Source organism: Cibotium barometz, chromosome 14, assembly GCF_041138505.1.
Source record: "Cibotium barometz isolate CiBa-2024 chromosome 14, ASM4113850v1, whole genome shotgun sequence".
Classification (NCBI taxonomy): Eukaryota; Viridiplantae; Streptophyta; class Polypodiopsida; order Cyatheales; family Cibotiaceae; genus Cibotium; species Cibotium barometz.
The window spans coordinates 51,289,121-51,313,307 of record NC_141059.1 but is presented as its reverse complement, the minus strand read 5'-3'; the positions used below and the strand labels follow the sequence as shown (position 1 = coordinate 51,313,307).

The window sequence follows — 24,187 nt, the reverse complement described above, 5'->3', positions numbered from 1 at the left end:
GTCAAGAAAGAGAAGATTGTACAGTGGTTGCATGTGGTGAGAGGAACTAGGGTGATACTTGCATCCTAGGCACTTCGGGTCAAATGGTGAAGGGGCAATACATGGGGTACACATGGCGGCCAACAAGCCTCTTGTCAAATAATCTTTAGTTAATACAACAATTATTACGAGAGAGAGAGAGAGAGAGAGAGAGAGAGAGAGAGAGAGAGAGTGTGTGTGTGTGTGTGTGTCTCACTAAGAGCAAAGAGGTGAGCTACACGCTCGTCACATACTCTTACGAAGTACCCTATATTTCAGTGCGAAATATAGCGTAACTTTTTAACTTTTTATGTTGACATAAGCTTCAATACTAAGGTTGAAATCCATAGTGAAACACTAGTAAATGCCCGCGGCTCTGCTTGCTTTTTGAAAGTTCCCTCCCTCTCTCCCCAAACCTATGCCAAAGCTCTTTCTTCCTCTCGTGAACCTTCCACGTGTAATTCTTCCTCCCCCAAACTTGCCACATGTAATTCTTCCTCTCACGAACTTGCCACTTGTAAATCATGGGAATAGTGAAAATGAAGAATAGATATGCCACGTGAATAGTGAAAATGAAGAAAGATATAGATATATATTACCTTCCTCTCCCGACTTGCCACATGTAAGCCCTTTCTTCCTCTCCCGAGCTTGCCACGTGTAAGGCATAAGAGAAAATGAAGATAAATATAGATATTCAGAATCTTTAAGTCAAACCCTTTTTAATTAATTAATGCGCAAAAGAAAAAGAAAAAGAAAATGTGTAAGGGGGTGATTAAGATTTAGTTATAGTAATCGTGTTTATTGTGAATTTAAGTATATTATATCACGAGTAGCTATCGTCGTTAAGCCGGACTTCTTTTCTACGAAACCATGAGGTTTGCCATAGCCAGGGATAATCGATCTGCTTATCGTTTGTCCTCCATCCACTCAACCTTTCGTAAATTTGTAGATTCGCCGACCCAAATTCTAGCTTTATCTTGCTCTTCTGTTGGATTAAAGTTATTCCTTACCGTCGCTATATTCTTACCATCGCTATGCTTGCTCCTGCAGTGGGTTCTTCATCATCTTCACAGAAATCTCTAGCAAAGACCCTTAGTCAGCGCTTGGAGGACTGGCGGACCACAAATTCCAATTTTTCTTAGCAGCAGCTGCATCACCATAGCTGCAGACATTTCCAAAGTGGGTCTCCCTCAGCCCACAGCCTCAGCCATGAAAGCCTCTGCAGAGCTTAATCATCAAGAAGATTTCAATAGTTCTATTGCTGCTGCCGCAACCATGGCCATAGCCACAGATGCCGAAGTGGGTCTTCTCCAAAGCACTAAGCCAGCATCCAAGGCTTCTGCAAATCTTCAAGAAAGTTTCTTAGCAGCAAGAAATGGGTCAATATTCACTGCAAAAGCTGCCCCCTCCATAGCCAAAGCTTCAGAAAGCAATAGGCCACCACTGATAAGAGACCCTACCATAGCTGTAATGTCCTCAAATGTGAACAAGCGCCGCTCCAAAAGAAGCAACAAGATTCCCATTAAGGTCCTCTCTGCAGACACCACCAATTTCAGGGCTTTGGTGCATCAGTACACAGCGAAGCCCACTTCGCCTTCTTCTCTCCAACCCAGTGGTTTCCATCTATGGGATTCTCCCAAAATGCTTATGAGAACTCCTCCCCATAGCATCATCTCTGGCTTGCCTACCCTTGACACTTCAGCATCCCTTCTGGGTCCTCCCAATCCGGCCACCCCCTCGCAGGGCCACTCTATGCTAAGCTCTCTGCAGCATTTTAACCCTAATTTTCATTCCCATTGTGCTGCAAAACATGGTTTAAAGCACAACATAAATCATGCCATCTCTGAACTCAATCCTTTTCTAGCTATCAATAATCCCAACCCTATCCCTTACCCTAGCTATAGCAACTGCACTTTTGTGCCTCCATGTGCTTCAATGCCTAGCCTCTGGGATCCTGCTGATGGTGGTCGCTTGAGAGAAGATCTTTTCTCAAACAAGCTTGGAAGGGAGGCTGGCCGTCCACAACTCCCTTACACTGGCATGTTTGCAGATACATCCTCTCTCAAGCAAGCCTCAAACATAGAGAGATTGCTAATGGATGACGATACAGAATCCACTAACAAATCAACTCACTCTACGGCGTCATGGGAGATGAGTAGGTCTGCATGATGCCATCTCTTTTCAATTCGAACAACTAATGCGGGAATTTGAGGTTGCTATCGTCAATTTGTAGCCTTCATTTGCATCTTAACATGTTGTATAGCAGAGAAGGTAGTGGACAAGAAAGATATATCTATTTTTTTCTGTAGACACCACAGCAGTATGTGGATCCAAGACATGGAAGCTTTGTAAGGAATTAACGCTTGATGCCATCATGTAAGTAGACACATTTTTCAAGCTTGGTTTCACGTGGGAGATCCACATGTCTCTTCAATGCCCATTTCTTGCTGTCTCAACTTGGGTTTTTTCTTCTTTTTTTGTGATAAGATCATTGCTATTTGTCAAAGAGTGCGTAGCCTAGCGATGAGGGGGAGGACACCTTCGAGCGAGGTGACCAAGCCAGCTCTGCCCAGCCAGGGATTGAACTTAGGCGGGTTTCACAAGCGTCCGCGGATGCGTGCGCCGCCCAAAGTTCGTCCAGTGCATGCATGCCATGTACTGGACGGCCTGCTTCTTCTATTCACACCCAAACCACGTGTCCGGTAGGTGGCATGCCTAGTCACGGACGCATTTCCTTGCTTTGTGACCAGCAAGGATAGCTCGCCCAAGCGCAAACCCCATGCCCGCGTGCTCTGCGGCATCAATCAAGACCTCTCCCGCCTTCGCCCTGTCACACCCTACTCCGACCATCTCTGCATGTGAGTATAGGGCATTTTTTTTGTGGCCCCGTTTTGGTATGTTATATTTGCATGCGGGCAGCGTTTGTGAAATGGAACTTGGGGATGTCCGTGGACGCAGCCAAAAAGTGTGCACCTGCCTTGCCTGACATGCTGCTGCATCCGCCGGACGCTTGTGAAACCCGCCTTAGTTCCTCCTAGTCGCCAAGCCAGGTTGTTACCGCTCAAGCATTGCTTGTCTCGTAGTTATGCAAAAATTTGTCACTACAATTCTCTCAGCCCTGGTCTTCAGGTGTAATGCTAGCACCGTGCTAAGTAATTGTCATTGAATAGAGCATACTTTAACATTCCATATGGCTATTGATGTGTAGTAATCTCTCTCTCTCTCTCTCTCTCTCTCTCTCTCTCTCTCTGCATCATGATTTTGCAGAGAGAACTGCGTACTTTATGGATCATGATTATGCCTTTTGGCTAAGCTACATAATTCAGAACTGAAATCTTCAAATGTCAAGGTCAAGGACTCTCTCTCTCTCTCTCTCTCTCTCTCTCTCTGTGCACACTGGCCATATGAATGTACGTCTGCCTGTCTGTCTCTGCACACCCACGCATACACACATTCACTTGATCCACAAATACACCACATGTGCACAGCCTTGACTGAAATCTTTATGCAATCTCTACCATCACATGGGGCTACATGAGATATTTAGGACTCCCATCATATCCATAAGCCACCTCTCTCTCTCTCTCGAGGTAGAACATCACCCTAGATATGTAACTGATCAAATCCAGGATTACATGAGCACAGATATCCTGGGACTCCATCCACAATAAGTAGAAACATAAGAGTTCCTGGAGCAAGCATAATCAGACTCTCATGGGTAAAGAGGTTTTCCATGGCCATAGTTTCTCCCCACAATGAAACTGTCAATGAAACATACACCTTTCTCTCATCTCACATCGTCCTGTTTAATATTATCTTTGTGCTTATTGGTAGAATGCATGCTGGAAAGATATGATGAAAACAAAAGCATGATTCAACCTTATGACACTTGTCACAAGTCTCCGAATTACCGTGGGAGGGAAACAATTTCCGAGCAGTGGGCTCTCGTGCTTTATATACCCTCTCTACTTCCATTTCGCACAAATAATTGCAAACTCTAGCAAAAGACCTTGAAAGATGTAATATTGAAAATATTATAGTTTGTTACTTCCTATAAACACTGGCAAATACATATTCCTAGACCCTTAGAATGCCTCATAACTAACCTTCAAGTGGGAATGAAGGACAAGCCTACTCTAATGACGAGAATGTGTCGATATTTTTATACAAATGTGTGAACTGATTTTGATGATAGATGGACGGTTTATCCTGGTTTTAAAATGAAGACTCGAAGAGAACTGTGTACTTTACGCATCATGGTTATGCCTTTTGGCTAAGCTACATAATTGAGAAATGAAATCTTAAAATGTCAAGGTCAAGGACTCTCTCTCTCTCTCTCTCTCTCTCTCTCTCTCTCTCTCTGCACACGGGCCATATGAATGTATGTCTGCCTGTCTATGTCTCTGCACACCCACGCATACACACATTACAAATACACTACATGTGCACAGCCTTGACTAAAATCTTTATGCAATCTCTGCCCATCATATGGGGCTACATGAGAGATTTATGACTCCCATCATATCCATAAGCCACCTCTCTCGAGGTGAACATCATCCTAGATATTTAATTGATTCCTCGCCCTTCTTATACAACCATCCAATGTCATCAGCAATGGAAGGCTTGGTTTCGGCAAAACCAAGGACGGGCAACGTCAGATTGAGCAACAGTGCATGTACTTTCACAAGGGAGAGGGCTGCTTTCACAATCAAAACATTTCTGTTCCAACAAAAGCCAATGACTGATTCAAACTCAACGGAATATCCTTAATTAAAGGTGTTTTTAAGTTTCGTCAATGGCAGCAACGTGCTTAGTTGCATGATGCAAAGATAACCATCATAACAATCCTGGTTGATTCTTCCATTTACAATGCTCAGTAGACATTACTGCTCTTGGATGACAACCATTCATTCAAGGGTGAGCCCTAGAAATCACCCTGCTCATAGAGCACACCCTCATTGGATGTCATGAACCCAACCTGGATACATAATTTACTTATGTCCAGGGTTCTAAAAATGTAATTGTTCCAGATCTCAACTACCAAGCCAATGAGAAAGAGAATGACAAGCAAATTGCACACAGCACATAAAAAACTGCAAGTCGGCTATCATTGACTTCGATATAAATGATTCCATAGTCATACAATTAATGAAAAAAGGTGTGCAAGAGGCATACTGCACACCAAAACAGACTACGTGAGATTCAGTTCAGCAATGTCTGACAGTCAACTTTTCACTTCAACATTACCACTCCACATGATCTACTCCTTGATAAGTCTGAGATTGAATGACCACTGCTTAGCCAACCTGCCCAAAGAATACAGTTCTGGGGTACCCTGAACTACCTCGTGCCTCCACCTATGCATGAGAGATATGACTGAAGAAATTATAACTTAAGGCGGAAGTCTTGATGGAGGATTCTCAGACCCCCCGAGCTGCCTCATGCTGAAAACCAATGGCTTATTCGTTTTGATCAATATGACCAGATAAATGCTTTACAAATAATGATAATAGAGAGCAAGACAGTGGCAAAGCTATGTTACAAAGGATTGCATCCATTCCGATACCAACTCATACACTACAAAGGTTATGGCAGATGCAGGTGCCGCTTTCACCAGAGACGGAAATAAGCCCTTGTATAGCCCTGCAACTCCCTCAACTTGAATGATTCTTTTGGTTGCATCCCAAACATTTTTGTATGTGCTTGCTTCAACATTTGCACCATATCGAGGGTGTCGCTTTAGCCCCTCCACCTGTTGGTGATAAGTTGAGCACACTATGCGAGAGAGAAGCTATCACAAACTTAAGGTAACAATTCATCCCACCTGAAATCTTTTCTTGATAACATCAAGAGGATGGCAGCAAACCTTTCCTGTGGTACCTGCTGCCAGTCCACATGCAAAAAGCTGCACCTGTGACAATGGGTATTCTGCAGCACCTTGGGCTGTTGTCCTTCTATTCAAACCCTGCAGCAAAAGCTCTCTGAGTCTACATGATAGATTGCCACATAATAAATGTATCTAATATGAAAAAAATCTTAAGCCCACAAAGAGTCAAAACACTGAAGTCCTGCGTTCATAAATTGTTTGGCTTTGCAAGTAAAGAGATCCATAGAAATAAACTTTTCTCTGTTTGCATGACAAAAAATTTGATAATGATTCCGCTGCATAGAGGCAATTAAAAAATAAAACACCATCCTGATTACTCAGCATTGTTTGCTATATTTTCAGTAATAACCTTCAAATGAAGGCTCTCATGATAACTCTATCACGACGATGTCACATGTTAATGCAGCCAGCCCCCAGCACCCCAGCCCGAGCAGTGGCCCAGAACATGGGCAGGCCGATTCGCTCACAGAAAGGCCAGGCAGACACTAGAGCAGTATCTCCACAGGGGGTCCTTGGTGTGGGCCTTAAAATGACCCTACTGCTGGTTGTCCACAGGCCGCCGACCACAGCAGGCAAGCAGCCTTCCTATAAAAAGCTCTCCAGCTCACATGCTCATGCTCACCCACATCCACACACATGTACACACTGCTGTGGGCCCAAGGAATTGGGACCTGGATAGGCCTTGTTGGTCCCAGATACTTATCCAACAAAGAGAGAGAGAGAGAGAGAGAGAGAGAGAGAGAGAGAGAGGAAAAACTAAATCATAAAGCAAGTATCCTAGTCAATTTGCCTTGCCTACATACCATGGCCCAGCGTTTGAATGCGTCATAAGAGCCAAACTGTATGCCAGCATAAGGAACAATCTCAATTAAGGTTGGTGTTAATCCTGCATACAATCCACGAACGCCTCTAGATTGTAAAATGCCAACAAATGCAGATCTTAAAGTCGGGTAAACCTGCACAATCCGATTAAAAAAACTCTCAACAAGCATGTATATAAAAAATTGTGTGCATTAAAGAAAGACTACGCATTCGCACATGTACTTGAATAATCGAATAATTTACAGATAACCACCAGAAAAACCCTACCTTTGGCTCGCCCTGAGATGCTAAGACTGTACGAAGAAGATCAAATGGGTATGACCCCACGGTAGCAGCACACCCCGCTAAGGCCCCACTTAGGAATGATAATGCTGGATTCAATTGGATGTGATCTTCTGGAGGACAAAGACAATGCTTTGATCAATACCAAAATGAGATCCCCAAAGCCCACCAGATTGACATCTACATATACAATGCCACATCCAATTTGCTAGCAAGAGATCCACAGCAATGCATAGGTTGGTTGCACAGACAGGCCTTCAAACTAAAACTAAAGATGAACAAATGAAAAATCAAAAGTTTGACATGTAGAATTGTATTGCTCCTCCACTACCAAAAATAGCCTTCGTTGGCATATTGTTTGCATACTATTTGCAATGAAAAATCACATGCATAAGATTTGTTGTATCTAAGAATTCTACTAATTTCTTTTTAAAGGACCTAAGCCTCTCTAACTCGGTGGCAGCCACAATGGCTTAACAGAAACCCATCTAATGAGTCAAATATCAAAGGGAAAAATGAAGACCTCATGCAGTGAAAAGCTCCAACTCTGCTTAAACTCTTCTAGGGGCCTGGTGAAGAAGCAGACCTCCCCTTGCAGAGCCTGCTGCAAAAGACTTCAGCTTGTGCAATACTACAAACTGGATTGCAGTATAAGGCATCACCATCAGTAACGCCGGAACATTGCCTCTCCACAGCCCCTGCACATCAGTGATAAGTAAGCTACAAAGGTCTAATCTATGAAAGAACAACCGAAAACCATCGAGTGCCACAAACATATAATAGTGTGTATATCTTAGGAAGCAAAAGGTGATGGTCATAAAGATGGAAGCATATAGCGAATTGCATGCTAACAGTGCCTACAACATGCTTGGTCAAAGTCTAAGAATATTGGGATAATAAGGCTGCAAAAGAACCATTCCCCATTTCATTGACCCCCTAAAGATTTGCACTCTCTTTTTGTTTTATTACCCCCGTCATGACACTTCCAGACTTCCACCTTTGCTCCATTGCAATTGTTGTTGTAGTAAGTGACAAGGATTCGAAGTTTTCTAGACACTTCTGGCAGCTAGACTTCCAGAAATTGGAGACTACGCTGAGTATGAGTGTGTCGTTGACCCTCAGACACCTGATCATAGATCCTCCCAAAATCCTCATCTTGTGCATACTGCTCTTTCATCTCATCAAGCTCATGATGATAAGCAAGTGAAACTGCTGAGACCTGTGGCTTCCGTGACAAAGCATCTGCCACAACATTCTTTTTGCCTTCCACATGCACAATTTGAAGGTGGAACGTAGACAAAAAGTTGGCCCATCTCATATGCTTCTCAGAAAGCTTAGTCTACGTGAGGAAATAACCCAAGGTCTGATGATCTGTCTGCACAGCGAAATCAATAGTGTTTCCATGTAGAAAGAGCATGAATTACAGCCAACATCTCTTTCTCATAGACCTGTAAATGCTTCTCGGCACTCTGCAATATGCGACTCTCATAAGCTATTACATGTCCTTCCTGTATGAGAACCATAGTTACCAAGAAACTCGTTTCTTCCATGAAAGATCTTGGGAAAACATTTCTGAAACGTTTCATGTTTGCAACTCGCGTTTCTTTGAAGGCTTTTTTTTTTAAACGTTGGTGGGTTTCTTTAAGTATTAAGGTTTCAATTCTTTTATTTTTAAAAGCGACGGGTTTTTAAAGATAAGGTGCATGTGTTCGTGTTTACTTCAACCTTCGATTGCTGAGTACAACTCGTCACTACAGGTTTCTCTCTCTCTCTCTCTCTCTCTCTCTCTCTCTCACACACACACACACACACACACACACATACTGTTATCACAATTCTCTCTCTCGATCGTTTTCTCTCTCTTTAAAACTCTCTCTCTCTCTCTCTCTCTCTCTCTCTCTCTCTCTCTCATTCGTTTTTCACTTTTAATTTGGAAAAAAAAAATCAGCATTCTATGAAACATTGTCTCCTCTCTCCCCCTCTCTAAAATTCGTTTTCCGAGTTCAAGTTCAACCGTTGGTCATATATGTCCTCGTGTTGCATTCTACTGACGTTAATACCCCTCTCTCTCTCTCTCTCTCTCTCTCTCTCTCTCTAATTCGTTTTTCTCTTTTAATTTGAAAAAAAAAATCAGCATTCTATGAAACGTTTTCTTTCTCTCTCTAAAATTCGTTCTCTCTCTCTCTCTCTCTCTCTCTCTCTCTCTCTCTCTCTCTCTCTCTCGTTTTTCTTTTAAAATGTTCTCTCTCTATATATATATTAGTACTTTCTTTTAATTAATTTAAAAAATCAGCATTATGTCTTTCTTCTCTAAAACGTTTTTTCTCTCTAATTTATTTTCTCTCTCTAAAACGTTTTTTCTTTTAAAATGTTCTCTCTCTCTCTCTCTCTCTCTCTCTCTCTCTCTCTCTCTCTAATATATTAATACTCTCTTTTAATAAAAAAATTCAGCATTCTCTCTCTAGAACATTCTCTCTCTAATTCGTTTTCTCTCTCCTTCCTATAATGTTTTTCTTTCAGTTTTCTTTTAAAACATTCTCTCTCTATATATACTCTTTCAGTTTAAAAAAAGTCAGCATTTCTTGAAACAACAAATTAAAACTTGTCTTTCTCATTTCCTTTAAAAAACCTGAAATTCAGCTGAAACAATTTAAAAAATTCAGCCCCTCATAAATTATAAATTCCGGCTGTAAAATGTCAGACATAATTTATGAGGGGCTGAATTTAAAAAATTCAGCCCCTCATAAATTATAAATTCCAGCTGTAAAATGTCAGACATAAAAAATCAGTTTATCTTTAAAAAATAAAATAAAATTCGAGCTGAGCATGAGAGATTTCACCTGTATACGTACCACATTACAAAACATTATTATATGTAACATAATCTTCCTGATTTCTAAACATAAAAAAAACTAGACTGTGAACCAACATCTTGTAATTCATTTAAACACACTCTTTTCTCTCTTATTATATGATTAAACATGTATGCAAATACTTCTTAAACTCATATGTAACACTCACGTATCACAATGCAATGGTGCACACACACTAACATAACAATGACATTATGGATTTCTGCAAGGAGTTGTGTGTTTCAACTTTCCACTCATCAAAATGCCTAATGCTGATGCTCTTTGGTCCCATGTCATTAAAGGGACAAAGTACGAGTCTTCAGGTGCTCAAAAGTGGAAGTGCAAATTTTGTGATGGAGCATATTCGGGCACATTACCATAGGTGAAAGCCCATTTCTCCCATACTTCTGGCTTTGGTATCAGTCCATGTCCACAAGTTCCACAGGACATTTTTGACCACCTAAAGCCTTGGAAGTCCAACAAAACAGGGATCTCTACTGCAAAGCTTCCAAATTGGGAAAGCATTCACGGTGATGCCTCTCAAGCGACCAACAAGAGAGCTCATGTTTCTGTGGAAATTGTGGAAGAATAAGCTATGTTAGTGCTAGTGAGGCTTCTAGCATTCCTCCAAAAATGAGTGCAGGTTCAAATGTTTTCAAGAAAATGCATGTTCAAGCTAGAATGCAGAAGGCTGCCATGGAGGCTGCTATGAGTGAGATCACAAAGTTATTCATCCAGTGTGGGTTATCCTTCAACATGCTGCGCACACGTGGATTGCGAAAGGAGGAGGAGCATGTTGAGCGACAATTGGTACCTCTCAAGTCCACTTGGGAGAAGTATGGGTGCACTATTCTTTGTGATGGTTGGTCAGACATAAGGAGGAGGCATGAAAACTGAAACTTTAGAGACTCACTTGTTCTTAGACAATGTAGTGCATTAAATTTTTGCCTTATGTCTCTTTAGAGTTGGTGATATCAAGGCCATATGGCAACAATGATGGGATTGGCCTGTCCATGCCGTTGGGCACATTCTACATCCTCTAATGAGGAGCTTGAGGCGGGGTGGAGTGCCTACATCACACAGCTCGTAGGTGATGATATTTCTCTTATGGAGAAGCTAGAGGATCAGCTTCTCAAGTATCGAAATGGCAGCCATATGTTCAGAAAGCATTCTTGGATTTCGTGAACGAAGATTGCGTAATACGCTTATCACGGAATACAAGATCAAGTGGAAGGATCGTGTTGAGGAGGACGCTACATGGGAGACATTAACTACTCTTCAGAGAGATTACCCTCGCTTTTTAGTGAGCTCTTAGAGGAAGGAGAGTATGTCATGTGCACAGTGTGTATCTACCGTGTGCTACACGCACGCAAGACTAGTTTCGAGGCTTGGGGAAGCTTGGAGCTAGGCAGGCTGATTGACGAGCTGAGTTAGGGATATACTAACGCGCGGGCGCCCAAGTGCAGACGCCCGATGACCGGCCAAGAGGCGATAAAAGGGTGGCCAAGGTTAGTTATTGGGATATAGAGAGTCTCGCGAGTTTGTGAGAGCTCTATGGTCTTGGAGCCTAGATCTAGTGCAGACGTGCACCTGCTTTACACAGCCGAGGCCGGCAGCAATCTCGAGGCCCGCGAGGGCAGCTTCGTGGCGGTATGGGACGTCGCGAGGAGATTGGTCGGTACGTCATCCTAGTTAGCTCAACTCGTGGCTTGGTGGGGACAGCCAAGACTGTGGACTCGCCCACAACTGTCATGGTTGGGAGGTGAGTCAGGCCTGCACCCCCTTGTTTGTTTGTTCGTTGTTTGCAGGGTTCGAGTCTCGAACCAAGAACGATCACGAGGAGATCCGTGGGGATTTGACAACATGTGACATGTATACAATTAGAATATGATTTCACTAATAACATTTGTATGTCTTTGTAGAGGTGCATTGCCATGAGAGTTTCATGGATGCACCACTGGGTGTGACTCCTGCGGGATGGCTATGAGACATATGTGGGAAGTACTTAGTGGATGTATTGTTTGGATGCATTGAGTGTTTTCATATGCTCATGTTGTTGTACCATCAGTCGTGGGTCCTGCGGGATGCCCATGGGCGCAAGGCTTGCGAGCAGCCCTTAGACTGTTACTTTAGAGTAGGTAGAGCATCTTGAGGAGCATATTGTTTGCGAATGCATATGTTATGTGTGTCATATGTAGAATGATGCATGGTTTTGTTTTTGGCTAACACAATTAACGTGTTTCTACTTAGTTTTAGACTTTTGCTGCAGGTTCTGAAGGAACAAGCAAGAGTTGTTTGTCACTTTGACGTCACGGTGTGACCTTATTGTGCAGGATGATTTTTTATCACCCCGATACATTGGAGGGCCATTGTTTTTGCCATATGGGGCGTCTTTGCTCATAAGATGCTTTACTGTGCCATTGAGTGCACTTTAGGATGTCAAATCCCCACGGATCTCCTCGTGATCATTCTTGGTACGCGACTCGAATCCTGCAAACAAACGAATAAACAAACAAACAAGGAGGTGCAGGCCTGACTCACCTCCCAACCATGACAGCCGTGGGCAAGCCCACAGTCTTGGCTGTCCCCACCGAGCCACGAGCTGAGCTAACTAGGTTGACGTACCGACCAATCTCATCCTCGCAACGTCCCATACCGCCACGAAGCTGCCCTCGCGGGCCTCGAGATTGCTGCCGGCCTCAGCTGCATAACGCAGGTGCACGTCTGCACTAGATCCACGCTCCAAGACCATAGAGCTCTCACAAACTCGCGAGACTCTCTATCCCCCAATAACTAACCTTGGCCACCCTTTTATAGGCACTTGACCGGTCATCGGGCGTCCACACTTGGGCGCCCGCCCGTCCATACTTGGGTGCCCGCCCGTTAGTTTATCCCTAACTCAGCTCGTCAATCAGCCTGCCTAGCTCCAAGCTTCCCCAAGCCTCGAAACTAGTCTTGCGTGCGTGTAGCACACGGTAGATACACACTGTGCACATGACATACTCCCCTTCCTCTAAGAGCTCACTCCCACCATCATTCCTTCAGAGAACTCTCTGAAGAACGATGTCTATTAGAATAAAACATGTCTCGGTCTTGAGCACTTCTAATAGATTCCTTTGCAACTTGTAACATTTCTTGCATATCTTGCAAAAAATTACGTGCTGCATCATGCTGAAGTCCTGAGAATCCTACTGTAACAGGTGATCTAGGTTGAAAACCATACATAAGCATGAAAGGACTAAACCCTGTACTCGTATGCTTAGAACTGTTATATGCAAATTCTAACATAGGAAGATAATCCTCTCATGAACTCTGTCTTCTGGATACATATGCTCGAAGCATATCCTCCAAAATCTGATTCACTCTTTCAGTCTGGCCATCAGATTGAGGATGATCAGAGGAACTCAAATTCAAAGCTATTTCCAACTTCTCAAAAACAAGTTTCCAAAAATCACTCGTAAACTATCACTGATTATGTCCCGCGGTAACCCGTACAGTCTAAACAATTGCTCGATAAACTGCCGTGCTAATTGCATAGCTGTAATAGTCTTCCGAGTCGATAAAAATCTAGCCATTTTTGTCAAGCGATCTACCACAACCCAAATAGAATCATGGCCTTGATGTGTTCTTGGCAATCCGATAATAAAGTCCATGGAAATACTTTCCCATTTATTACTTGGGATTTGCAAACGATGCAACAACCCAGCCTGTCTAAAGCGTTCAGCTTTATTTGCCTGACAAATTTGACACTTGAGAACATAATCTTCTACATACCCTTTCATCTGTGGCCAATAAAAAGTGTGTTTCACTAATGATAACGTCCCGTGTACCCCAGGGTGTCCAGCAGAAGGGACGTCGTGACACTCCTTAAGAATCTTGGACCTAATGTCCGGGATCTGTGGTACACAAATTTTGTCATTACGGAATAGTAAACCATTCCGAATCATCCATTGGCCTCTTGCAGCCTGAATGGTAGACTGCTCAGTCATCGAGTCTTGGTCAATCAATGAGCTCCCGTCCTGGATCTTCTGCCAAAACGGACCAAAATAACTATCAGTCCTCCACCAAAGCCCTCTCAATGACTGAAATAAGTCACTAGAAATCTCGGTGAACGACAAAGAATTCACCTCTCTCATTCGACTAAGCGCATCTGCAACACAATTCATGGACCCTTTCCGATAAGGGATCTCAAAATCAAAATCTTGCATTAACTCTGCCCAACGAGCTTTCCTGCCTCTCAAATCATCTGCATCACACACATACTTGATTAACTGATGATCAGTCAATACCACAAACTTGGAGCCATATAAATAATGTCTCCAAACCTTGAGAGCATGAATCACAGCATAAAGCTCCTTCTCAAGGGTTGGCCTACGAGATTGAGTGTCGTCTAGCTTTTTACTTTCAAAAGCAACCGGTCTACCATCTTGAAATAAAGCAGCCCCGATAGCATAGTCACTGGCATCAGTTTCAAGAACATAAGGCCGACTAGAATCGGGTAATGCTAAGATAGATGCTTCCTTGACTTTATCTTTCAAAAGTCTGAAGATCATATCCAAATCGTTATTCCAAGTGATAGACTGATTTGACTTGCGTCCACGACCTTTCAATAAGTCGGTCATCGGTACTGTGAGCTGAGAGTACTCCCGTACAGATTTTCGAAGAAAAACAACAAAACCGAGAAAAGAACGAAGTTGTTTCACTGTTCGCGGTATAGGCCAGTCCAAAACCTTCTAAACTCGGTCATAGTCAATACTCAATCCATCTCAAGTGATCTTGTGTCCCAAGTAAATGATTTCGGTCATAAAGAACTCACATTTACTTAACTTAGCATATAGTCGATTCTATCTTAAAATAGATAAGACAATCGTGAGGTGTTTGATATGATCCTCAAGAGTACGACTGTATATCAAAATATCATCCAGGAATACCACCACAAATTTTCCCAAATGTTCACGAAAAAGATCGTTCATTTGCTGGAAAGTGGCTGGAGCATTGGTTAACCCAAAAGGTAATACGAGAAACTCGTAATGGCTATACCTAGTCCGAAAGGCGGTTCTTTCGACATGCCTTTCATGAATACGTATTTGGTGATAGCCAATATGTAAATCTATCTTCGTGAAATATTTCCCTCCTGCTAACCGGTCAATCAGGTCATCTGATCTAGGGAGAGGATAACGGTTCTTAATGGTCAGCTTGTTCAATCTCTTGTAATCTATACACATTCTCCAAGTGTTGTCCTTCTTTCTCCTAAGCAACACAGGTGTACCCCAAGGTTATTTACTTGGATCTGGCTCATCCTCAAATAATCTTCGAGTTGTTTAGCCAACTCATCTTCCTCAGCTTGGCTCATCCTATAAGGTGGAATACTCACAGGACACCAATACGATGATCTACTGCCCGTTCAGGTCGTAAACCCGATGGCAATTTCTTAGGAAATACATCTTGAAACGAATCAAGTATCTTCTGTAATTCTTTGCTTTCAAACACACTTAATTCATTTACATCCAAGGAAGGGATGAGAAAGGAAGAAAGTGGAATCAATACACAATGGAAAGCAGTATACAAAGAAGAATCCATTATATTTCCAAAATCAATTGTATTTACAAGAGGTCCCTGAGAGGGATGAATACAATCACCTAAAATACTATACTGGGTGTCCCTATGCTGAAAAGAAAAAATATGACTAGACCAATCTATCTGGACTTGAAGAGTCTTAAACCACTCAATCCCTAATAACAAGTCTATATTTTCTAGATGCATAGCATAGCATTCCAGAGTATCTTTGTAGTCTTGAATCTGGATTGGAAGCATCTCCACCTTTCGATCCCAAACTTGCCTTCCCGCAGGTAGACGTACCTCATAGATATGATCGCTGGGTGTCGTATCAAGACTCAATTTCTGCACAAGTTTGTAGTTAACAAAGTTGTGTGAGCTGCCAGGGTCTAAAAGAATGTGAATCTTATGGCCATTCACTTCTCCATAAACTCGGAGAAGATCATGCAAGCCAAATACTTTAGAATTAAACAGACAATCAAAACAAGTACTAGGGCGAGAAAGTACAGTAATTGACGTACCTGTCAAAGACAACTAGTTAGTTGCCTTTGGCTTTGGTCCTGCGTTTGTCTTGGTACCCTTTTGCTTTGGGCACTCGTTACACGTGTCCTTTTTCTTCGCAGATAAAACAACGTCCTTCCTTCTTGAGCTTTAAAGCCCTAAGGAGTCGTTTCTTCTTCGCTCGTGTCGAACTTGAATTCTTCGAAGGTTGGTCCGAAGACTTGCCTTCAGTCATGTTAGCCATAGGTGCGGAGAACTTTCGTTTATGCTTGTTCCCCTGCTCGGTAACGGGTTTCGACTTGGAAGAGACCATTGTATCATCATAGATACGAGCTGAATGAATGGCTTCGTCCAATGTTTTACATTTGTTATTTTTAACCTGTAATCGATACGAGTCTGGTAAACCAGCTATGAAGAACCCCAAAAGAGTAGTGGGATCCATCTTTGTAGCTTTCATCTGCAAGTCCCTAAACTTCTGGAGGTAGACCTCATAAGTGAGGTGCTGCGAGGTCATGGTCAAAGCTGAAAACCGGGCAACAACATCATAATCATCCTCTTTCTTGAGGAATTCTTTCTTGAAGACGTCTTCGAATTGTGCCCAAGTCGTTGGCTTAGGGTTGAGTTCCTTCCACCAAAGCAAAGCTTTTCCGGACAGGAAACCTGCTGCTAACTGGATCTTCTTTCCATCATCATATGGATGAAACTGAAAGTGAACTTGCCACTTATGTAGCCACGTGTCCACGATCTCCTCGGTGCGTTGCTTTTGCTCGCCCCCGAACGGTTCTGGAGTAATGTTGGGGCCTAAAGCAAAAGCCAAGGTATCCATACCCGAGAAAGTAGAGAGGATAGTGGTCAATAGAGCGATGGAGTTCTGCAAAGCTTGCATCTGGGCTGCGATTTGTGCCTGACGTTCCGACGAAGAAGCTTCGAGAGCTACTTTGAACTCTTGGAAATCTGATTTTGACACAAAATCGTCAAAAAGATCGGCATCGGTACCTTCCGTAGCCGGCAAGCCTTCGCGTTTCACAAGGGGCTCCAACTCCGATTCTTGGGTCGACATCGTGAAGAGGATAAGGGGAGAGAAAATTCGATCTTTGCACAATAAAAGTGAGAGTGAACTTGAGAGCTTGAGAGCTTGAAAACTTGAGAGAGGTGTGGCAAGAAGCCCACTTAAAGGGGTTTATAAAGGTTTCCACAAAAACGAAAAGCCCCCAAAAGCTATCTTTGGCTTTTGCTTTTGTGTGTTTATATATATATGTGTGTGTGTGTGTGTGTGTGTGTGTGTGTGTGTGTGTGTGGATATATATATATTCAATTTTGTATCCACCATCTTAAACTCTTTGCCAAGATCCTACTTGGCTTTTCATACCTCTTTGAACCTCAGCATGAGGAATGCTATTGAGCCCCTGGGTTTGGAAGGTACTTCAACAGGAGGCATTGGGTTGTTACAATCTCGGTATGTTGCTAAACTTCTGGAGAAGTTTAAATTTCAGGATTGCAAGCCTATTAGCACTCCTATGGAGCCTGGGATGAAACTGTCACTACAGGATGACAGTATTTTATTTGATGCCACTACATATGCTCAGGCTGTTGGGTGCCTTATCTACTTGTGTACTACACGGCCAGATATTCAGTATGTTGTATCTCAGTTGAGCAGATTCATGCACAGCCCGCGATTGTCACATTGGCAAGCTGTGAAGCGTGTATTTCGGTATTTGCAGGATACCTTGTCTCTTGGATTGCTTTATCCTGAGGGGGGTGACATGCAGTTATATGCTTACAACGATTCAGATTGGGCTGGTGATTTTGATACCAGACATTCCACTAGTGGAATGTGTTTCTTTCTTGGCTCTTCATGTATTTCTTGGCTAAGCAAGAAACAGACCACAGTGGCCACTTCGTCTTGTGAGGCAGAGTTCAGAGCAGCCTACACTACTACCGTTGAGTGTGTCTGGCTGCGTCGTCTCATGACTGACATGGATATTTCAGTGGAGGAGCCTACACCTATCTATACTGATAGTCAGAGTGCCATTGCCGTGGCCAGGAATCCTGTGTTTCATGCTCGCACGAAACACATTGAGATTCACTATCATTTTGTTCGGGAGAGACTCCAGGCAGGTGATATCAGTCTGATCTACTGTCCTACAGATCAGAATGTGGCAGATATCTTCACCAAGGCATTACCACGTCCGAAATTCGAAGCATTCCGCACTGCTTTGAATTTGTTTCCTTTTAGTGGATGATGTACAGTGATCACATATCACTCTAGGGGGGTTTGTTGGGTTTTATGCTGTGTATGCACCCAGGGGAGTGCTAGTGATCATCAGTAGGTTACTAGGGTACTTTTTACTTCAGTTAGTGGAGGTTTTTTCCCCCAGTTTTAGCTTAGTTTCACTTATAATGATTTATAAGTGATTTGGTCCACCTGGCACACTTTATGGCCGAACCATGTGAACACACCTTTTAGGTCATATCTTTATGTGGCTATTGTACTTCATTTTATCAACACTCAATATATGAGCAGTCGTGTTCCTCTCTGACTCTCACGCCTCCTGTTGAAGTACCTTCCAAACCCTAACCCTAACAGCTGAATCCCTTCAGGCGTCTTACCTATGGGACTGTCACTCCATAGAAAGACCAAGACATATCTTTATATTTCTGTCGTGCCAGTTTTATACCCGACAGGAACTTTTTGTACAAGTTTCATAAAAGGGAGATTTCGTCCATTACATGTGCACATGCATTTATGTCTGCATGCATAAATTTGTTTTTGCATGACTTGTTTGCGTGTGTTTTGTCTATTATGCCGTGCCAGTACACTGGACGGGACGCCCCCGGTGTACCGTGGAGTGCTGTTTGCTGACTCGTTGGTGTGGCGTGTGAACAGGTGGTAAGTATGACCATTTTTTTCTTTTTAAAATGTAAAATTTATAAGTTATGGTCAACTTTAATATTTATAAGCCAATGTGTTCACACACATTTAAATTAGGGACTAGACATTATCTTTGTAGGATGCCCATGAGCATTTTAAATAACCTTTAATATTGTGTAACTCTTAAAACCTTTGGATAACTTTTGCATGAGAAAAATTAGTAATTTTTCCACGTGTGAGAAGACTGGCTACATTCTTTCCATCGCTTGCTTCTCCTTGGGCAAAATTTCTGCATTCTCTCCATCACTTGCTCTCCATGGGCTGAATTTTTGCATTTTCTCCATCGCCTAGCCCTGAATTGACTACTGAATTCACACGTGTGAACCTGCTATGCACTGAATCTGTTGGACTGTACCTTGTACTTGCTGAATAGTACATGTTGTACCCTGTACTTGCTGAATAGTACCTGCTGAATTGTACCTATTGTACTTGACTTGTACTTGAATTGTACCTACAATACTTGAATTGTACCGACTGTACCAGAGTGTACCTGATGTACCAAATTATACTTATTGTACCAAGTGCCCTCATGTTTCTCATTTGTGTAAATCTAGAATTTGTTAAATTAAATTCAGAGAATTCTTTAAGTTTTGTGCAGAGCAGGAACAAAGCATGTTTATGCTAACCATATATTTCCCTGTGTGGTGGTACTAACCGTGCCCTCAGAGCTTCTGAGAGCACGTGAAGGTTAGACACACTAGGGAATCTGGGAGCAAAGCTTGTCTGGGAGAACCGGGCCATGTTCCTTCCGCGGTGTACCCCTTTGTCATGTGCACAGTGTGTATCTACCGTGTGCTATACGCATGCAAGACTAGTTTCGAGGCTTGGGGAAGCTTGGAACTAGGTAGGCTGATTGACGAGCTGAGTTAGGAAAATACTAACGGGCGGGCACCCAAGTATGGCCGAGCGGGCACCCAAGTGTGGACGCCCGATGACCGGCCAAGAGCCTATAAAAGAGTGGCCAAGGTTAGTTATTGGATATAGAGAGTCTCGCGAGTTTGTGAGAGCTCTATGGTCTTGGAGCCTGGATCTAGTGCAGACGTGCACCTGCTTTATGCAACCGAGGCCGGCAACAATCTCGAGGCCCGCGAGGGTAGCTTCGTGGCGGTATGGGACGTAGCGAGGAGGAGATTGGTCGGTACGTCAACCTAGTTAGCTCAGCTCGTGGCTCGGTGGGGACAGCCAAGACTGTGGGCTTGCCCACGGCTGTCATGGTTGGGAGGTGAGTCAGGCCTACACCCCCTTGCTTGTTTGTTTATTCGTTTGTTTGCAGGATTCGAGTTTCGAACCAAGATCGATCACGAGGGGATCCGTGGGGATTTGACACCCTTGGCCTCTGTTAGTACGGGCGTGCCTACTGGTGCACAGTTCCAGAAGACAAGTGAAAGGCAGGTGTGCACCCAGTGAAAGTGAGAATGTGCCTGTGATTTGAAACTTCTCCGACCAACACATCTTCATCAACTTGAACCAATTTGTTTGAGTTGTATTCACTCCGTGTGTGGAGAAATCTTGTCTATTGGCCCGTGACACTTGTACAAATACATACTCCAAGAAATACAAATGTAGTGAGGGAGGGGGTCGGCCCTTTCCAGCCCCAATGCTGGTGTCATGTATATTTTGGTATTTCAAGTATTTATGTTGCTGATATTGTTTTCATTGTTAACTTTAGTTAAGTGTTCTAAATATGTGTATATTGTCTTCCGATCTGTAGGACACCAATATATACATATTTAGAATACTTAACTACAAGACTTAGCATAATACTAACATTACAGTTACCGATCCTTGTGAGCAGGTTGATGCCTCTTTGTACCGGAAGCTTGTTGGTTCATTGATTTGGTTGCTAAACACCAGATTGGACTTGAGCTTTCCAATGGGGCTGTTGAGCTCATTCATGCAAACACCCTTGAAGACTCATTGGGACGCAAGATTGCGGATCATTGTATGCATAGGTATGTGTCAGTGAGATCTAAGTCAAGATTCGAGTTCATCATTGTAAGTATTCATATTTTGCAATGTGCAATAGCTTAGGCCTATCTCTCCGCTATTGTGCCTTGCTCAATTTTGATTAGTTTTAATCTTTCATGTGCTAAAATTTATGTTTTTAACTCATTTTACTATATAAAATCTTAGCTTAGGTGTAACAACCTAGGTAGAAGACAACACTATAATTATCGGGTCAACATTGGTGTAGTGTAGCGAGATATTCAATCTAAATGTGTATTTTGGATTCTTGGACTCTTCTATGACACTAGAGAGGGAACGACGGATGGAGTCAAACTCCAAGGTTGAAGTGACTCAGATTGGGAAGGAGATACAGACACGAGGAGATCTACATATCAGGCTACGGATTTACCCTTGGCACAGGAGCTATTTCTTGGAGCAACAAGAGGCAGCCAACTATTGCCTTGTCTTCTACTAAGACTGAGTATCAAGCTGCTTGTGAAGCTGCTTGCGAGGTTGTGTGGTTGCGGAGGTTGCTTGGCAAGATTGGGTTTCCACAGAAGGAACCCACAGTCATCCAAAGTCACTTTGTTCGTGAGAAGTTTTTTGCTAAATAATGACATCTTGCTAGAGTTTTGTTCAACGGAGAACAATGCAATAGACCTCTTCACGAAGTCTACCTCCGGTGATGCTCCAACAGCACTCCAACTCACTGGGGTTGGTTCCACATCCAGGTGCTGAGAGGGCGTGTTGGTAGTCATCTCATGTCTGTACCATAGTACTCAGGGAGGGCCTCTGTTGTGGGTGTGCCCACCCAGGAGTTCTCTCCATTTTTCCATGTTTTTTCTCCCTGTTTTTGGGTCGTGGGGGCTTTCTTGTGCTGGCCGACTCCTTCCATCATGGCCAACTTGATGTCTTCTGCTGGCCAACTGCTGTGGGTGTTGGCCGACTAGCTCTTTCCAGTCATGGACATGATTTGCACCCAATCGGCTGTTTTTGGGCTGGCCGACCAGCCCTGTAGGGTGGTACCAACCTTGCCCCCCACACTCTTTTTGTATCGGATCTTCATGTATATAGCAGAGTTTATACAACTTCTCTCTTTCTACAATTGTGTGTTTTGTTTCTCACAGCAGTTGTCTCATTTTCCGTTGTGCATTCCAATAAATTCTTCTGACCAGATATGAATGAAAAAGTCCCAAGATTATGTTTTAAAGTGCCAAAAGTGTCAAGTGACGAAGGCATAACATCTTAAGGTAGGCAGTCTGCTAAATCCATTGGAGATCCCAAGTGGCAAGTAGAGAGTACTTCCATGGATTTTATTACACTCCGAGGCACAAAAAGGACATGACTGTGTGTGGATGGTAGTTGATTGATTGACAAAAATGGCTCATTTTATTCCAACTAGAAAAGATATGAAGACTCCTGTCTATTTAGACTTAATGGGCTACCACTTGGTATTGTTAGTGACCAAGATAGTAAGTTTAAAAGGCCTTTCAAAGGTTGTATACAAGTTTACACATGAGCACAACTGAACATCCATAGACAGATGGTTTGACCGAAAGGGTCAATCACGACTTGTTTGACCTAGTCTCGTATTGGCTCCATTTAAAACAATGGCTTAAACCATCTCCTAGTAAACAAAAAAGCACTCAAAGTGCAAAGAAGCAATATTAAAATTGAAGGGTTGAAACGCTAAAGTACTTTATGGCAAGATTCAAAAGATACCACAAAATGTAACCTCATACACAACAAGGGCCTAATAAATCACTCTAGTGTCAAAACTCATCAGTACCTTATCAATAGAACATTCAATGAGATGCACAAATAATCAGATTGAGTAGTTTGATGATGGGAATACACACCAAGATTCCTTCTTCTCTGACAATATCTCTTGTCGCTTGCAAGATCCCAGTATATTTTGATGTATGATGCTGAGCAAATCCATTCCAGGACAGTGTACTGGTAGGCTCCAACTGTACCTGTGACAGATCCAGCCACCAGGAAAGGCTAAACATACTGAGTGGTTTTGACTGCTGCCAAGGCAACCACAACACAGAACTAGCAAGCATTAAAAAATTCCCCTGTAGTGCTAGAACACCCCCACGAAATTGTACACGTAACTAGCAAGCAACAACAGAATTACATATGAATCAATATAGAAAAATCACCCTAAGTCAAGTAAACATTTCCTTGCTCTTTTAATCTGCTTGTGACGCAGGAGACCAAATGCGGTAAAAACCCTAAATCATGCATATGAGCCACAAAACCGTGAGTCAAACATTGTCTGGCATATGCAGTCTGTTTGTAAGCTAAAACAAGGGGATGGCCTAACTCAGGCAAACATTTTCTTGCTCTTTCATTTTGCGAGGATGATGCAATACAAGAATATGAATGCAGGAAACCCTAAGTTGACCCCAAATTTACCAGGACTCCAACAACCCTAAATCAGCAGATCATTTTCCGTCATACTCAGTGTTGCAATACAAGAATATGAATGCAGGAAACCCTAACTTAACCCTAAATTTACCAGGACTCCAACAACCCTAAATCAGAACATCATTTTCCGTCATACTCAGTCTACTTGGGAACCTAACGAAGGTCAAGAATTTTCTAGCTCTTTCAATCTTAGGACGTTTCAATACAAGGAGATGGATGCAGAAAACCCTAAGTTAACCCCATATCTACCAAGTCTGCAACAAAACCCTACGTCAGCAGAACTCTTATTCAGTATGATGATGGCCTAGCTCAGGCAAGCATTTTGTAGCTCTTTCAGTCTGCAGATAATGCAGTACAAGGGGTGTCCTACACCCTAACTCAGGGTGATATTTCTGGGGAACAAGACCCTGGCTCAGGCAATCATTTTCTGGTTCGTTCAATCTGCCAATGCTGCAATACAAGGGGATGCAAGAAAACCCTGATTTTTACAAAGTCTGCAAGAGAATCAATAGACATTGAAGGCATTGACCTGGAAGCGTATTTTGATGACATCCAAGGGTGAGGTGACGGTGCGGGAGATGCCACCGGCCACAGCTCCAGACACGCCATCAACCAGAGCCCTGATCATGAACCCCGGCTCCTTTGTAGAGCACCCCCGGTCCTTCGATTGAGCTCTCTGCACCATAGCTCTGTACAGAAGAAAAATTAAGGCACAAAAACTGTAGAAAACCTCGCTCAGCAGGGTTTTGGAATGAGTCTTGCTTTTGTCTCGGGTAAGAACCGTAGACCTCTGGCAACGAATTCACCGAGGCCGCCTGGTTGCTTCCACACACGCAGCCGCCAGGCCGGGCCTCGGGTCTACATGGCACGGTGCCTTTAAGAGGCAGTTCAAGTGGAATCTACGGCGAACGTGGGCGGAAAAGTCACTGCCGTCAGATAAAGATTTTAAAAAAAGTA

The 24,187-nt window shown here is 43.0% G+C and overlaps 2 protein-coding genes across 5 annotated transcripts; one reads left to right on the top strand and one right to left on the bottom strand.

Moving 5' to 3' along the window:
- Positions 1-853: 853 nt before the first annotated feature.
- On the top strand, positions 854-2,415 carry LOC147632158 (uncharacterized). The gene is made up of 2 exons (XM_086808791.1): positions 854-963; positions 1,069-2,415. Exon 2 carries the CDS (start codon positions 1,228-1,230, stop codon positions 2,185-2,187), a length of 960 nt encoding a protein of 319 aa, XP_086664917.1. The 5' UTR covers positions 854-963; positions 1,069-1,227; the 3' UTR covers positions 2,188-2,415.
- A 2,690-nt stretch (positions 2,416-5,105) lies between these two features.
- LOC147632157 (mitochondrial thiamine diphosphate carrier 2-like) lies at positions 5,106-24,084 on the bottom strand. Of its 4 annotated transcripts, none has more exons than XM_086808787.1 (7): positions 23,760-24,084; positions 22,657-22,773; positions 7,596-7,707; positions 6,995-7,122; positions 6,709-6,861; positions 5,843-5,983; positions 5,106-5,770 (listed from the first exon to the last, which is right to left on the bottom strand). In XM_086808787.1, the coding sequence occupies exons 1-7, from the start codon at positions 23,913-23,915 to the stop codon at positions 5,552-5,554; spliced, it is 1,026 nt and encodes a 341-aa protein (XP_086664913.1). In that variant the 5' UTR covers positions 23,916-24,084; the 3' UTR covers positions 5,106-5,551. The 4 variants fall into 4 exon arrangements, with proteins under 4 accessions (XP_086664913.1, XP_086664914.1, XP_086664915.1 ...); XM_086808788.1 differs by having other exon boundaries at positions 5,885-5,983; positions 23,760-24,079; XM_086808789.1 differs by having other exon boundaries at positions 22,657-22,801; positions 23,760-24,059.
- Between the last annotated feature and the right edge of the window lie 103 nt (positions 24,085-24,187).

What these genes read in the sequence shown, in the direction of transcription:
- LOC147632158 (XM_086808791.1), top strand. Translation starts at nt 1,228, where the DNA reads ATGAAAGCCTCTGCAGAGCTTAATCATCAAGAAGATTTCAATAGTTCT.
- LOC147632157 (XM_086808787.1), bottom strand. Translation starts at nt 23,915, where the DNA reads ATGGTGCAGAGAGCTCAATCGAAGGACCGGGGGTGCTCTACAAAGGAG. An exon ending in CATCTCAGGGCGAGCCAAAG is followed by an intron (nt 6,862 to 6,994) that starts GTAGGGTTTTTC and finishes CGGATTGTGCAG; the next exon opens with GTTTACCCGACTTTAAGATC. An exon ending in CATTCAAACGCTGGGCCATG is followed by an intron (nt 5,984 to 6,708) that starts GTATGTAGGCAA and finishes CTTTTGCTGCAG; the next exon opens with GGTTTGAATAGAAGGACAAC.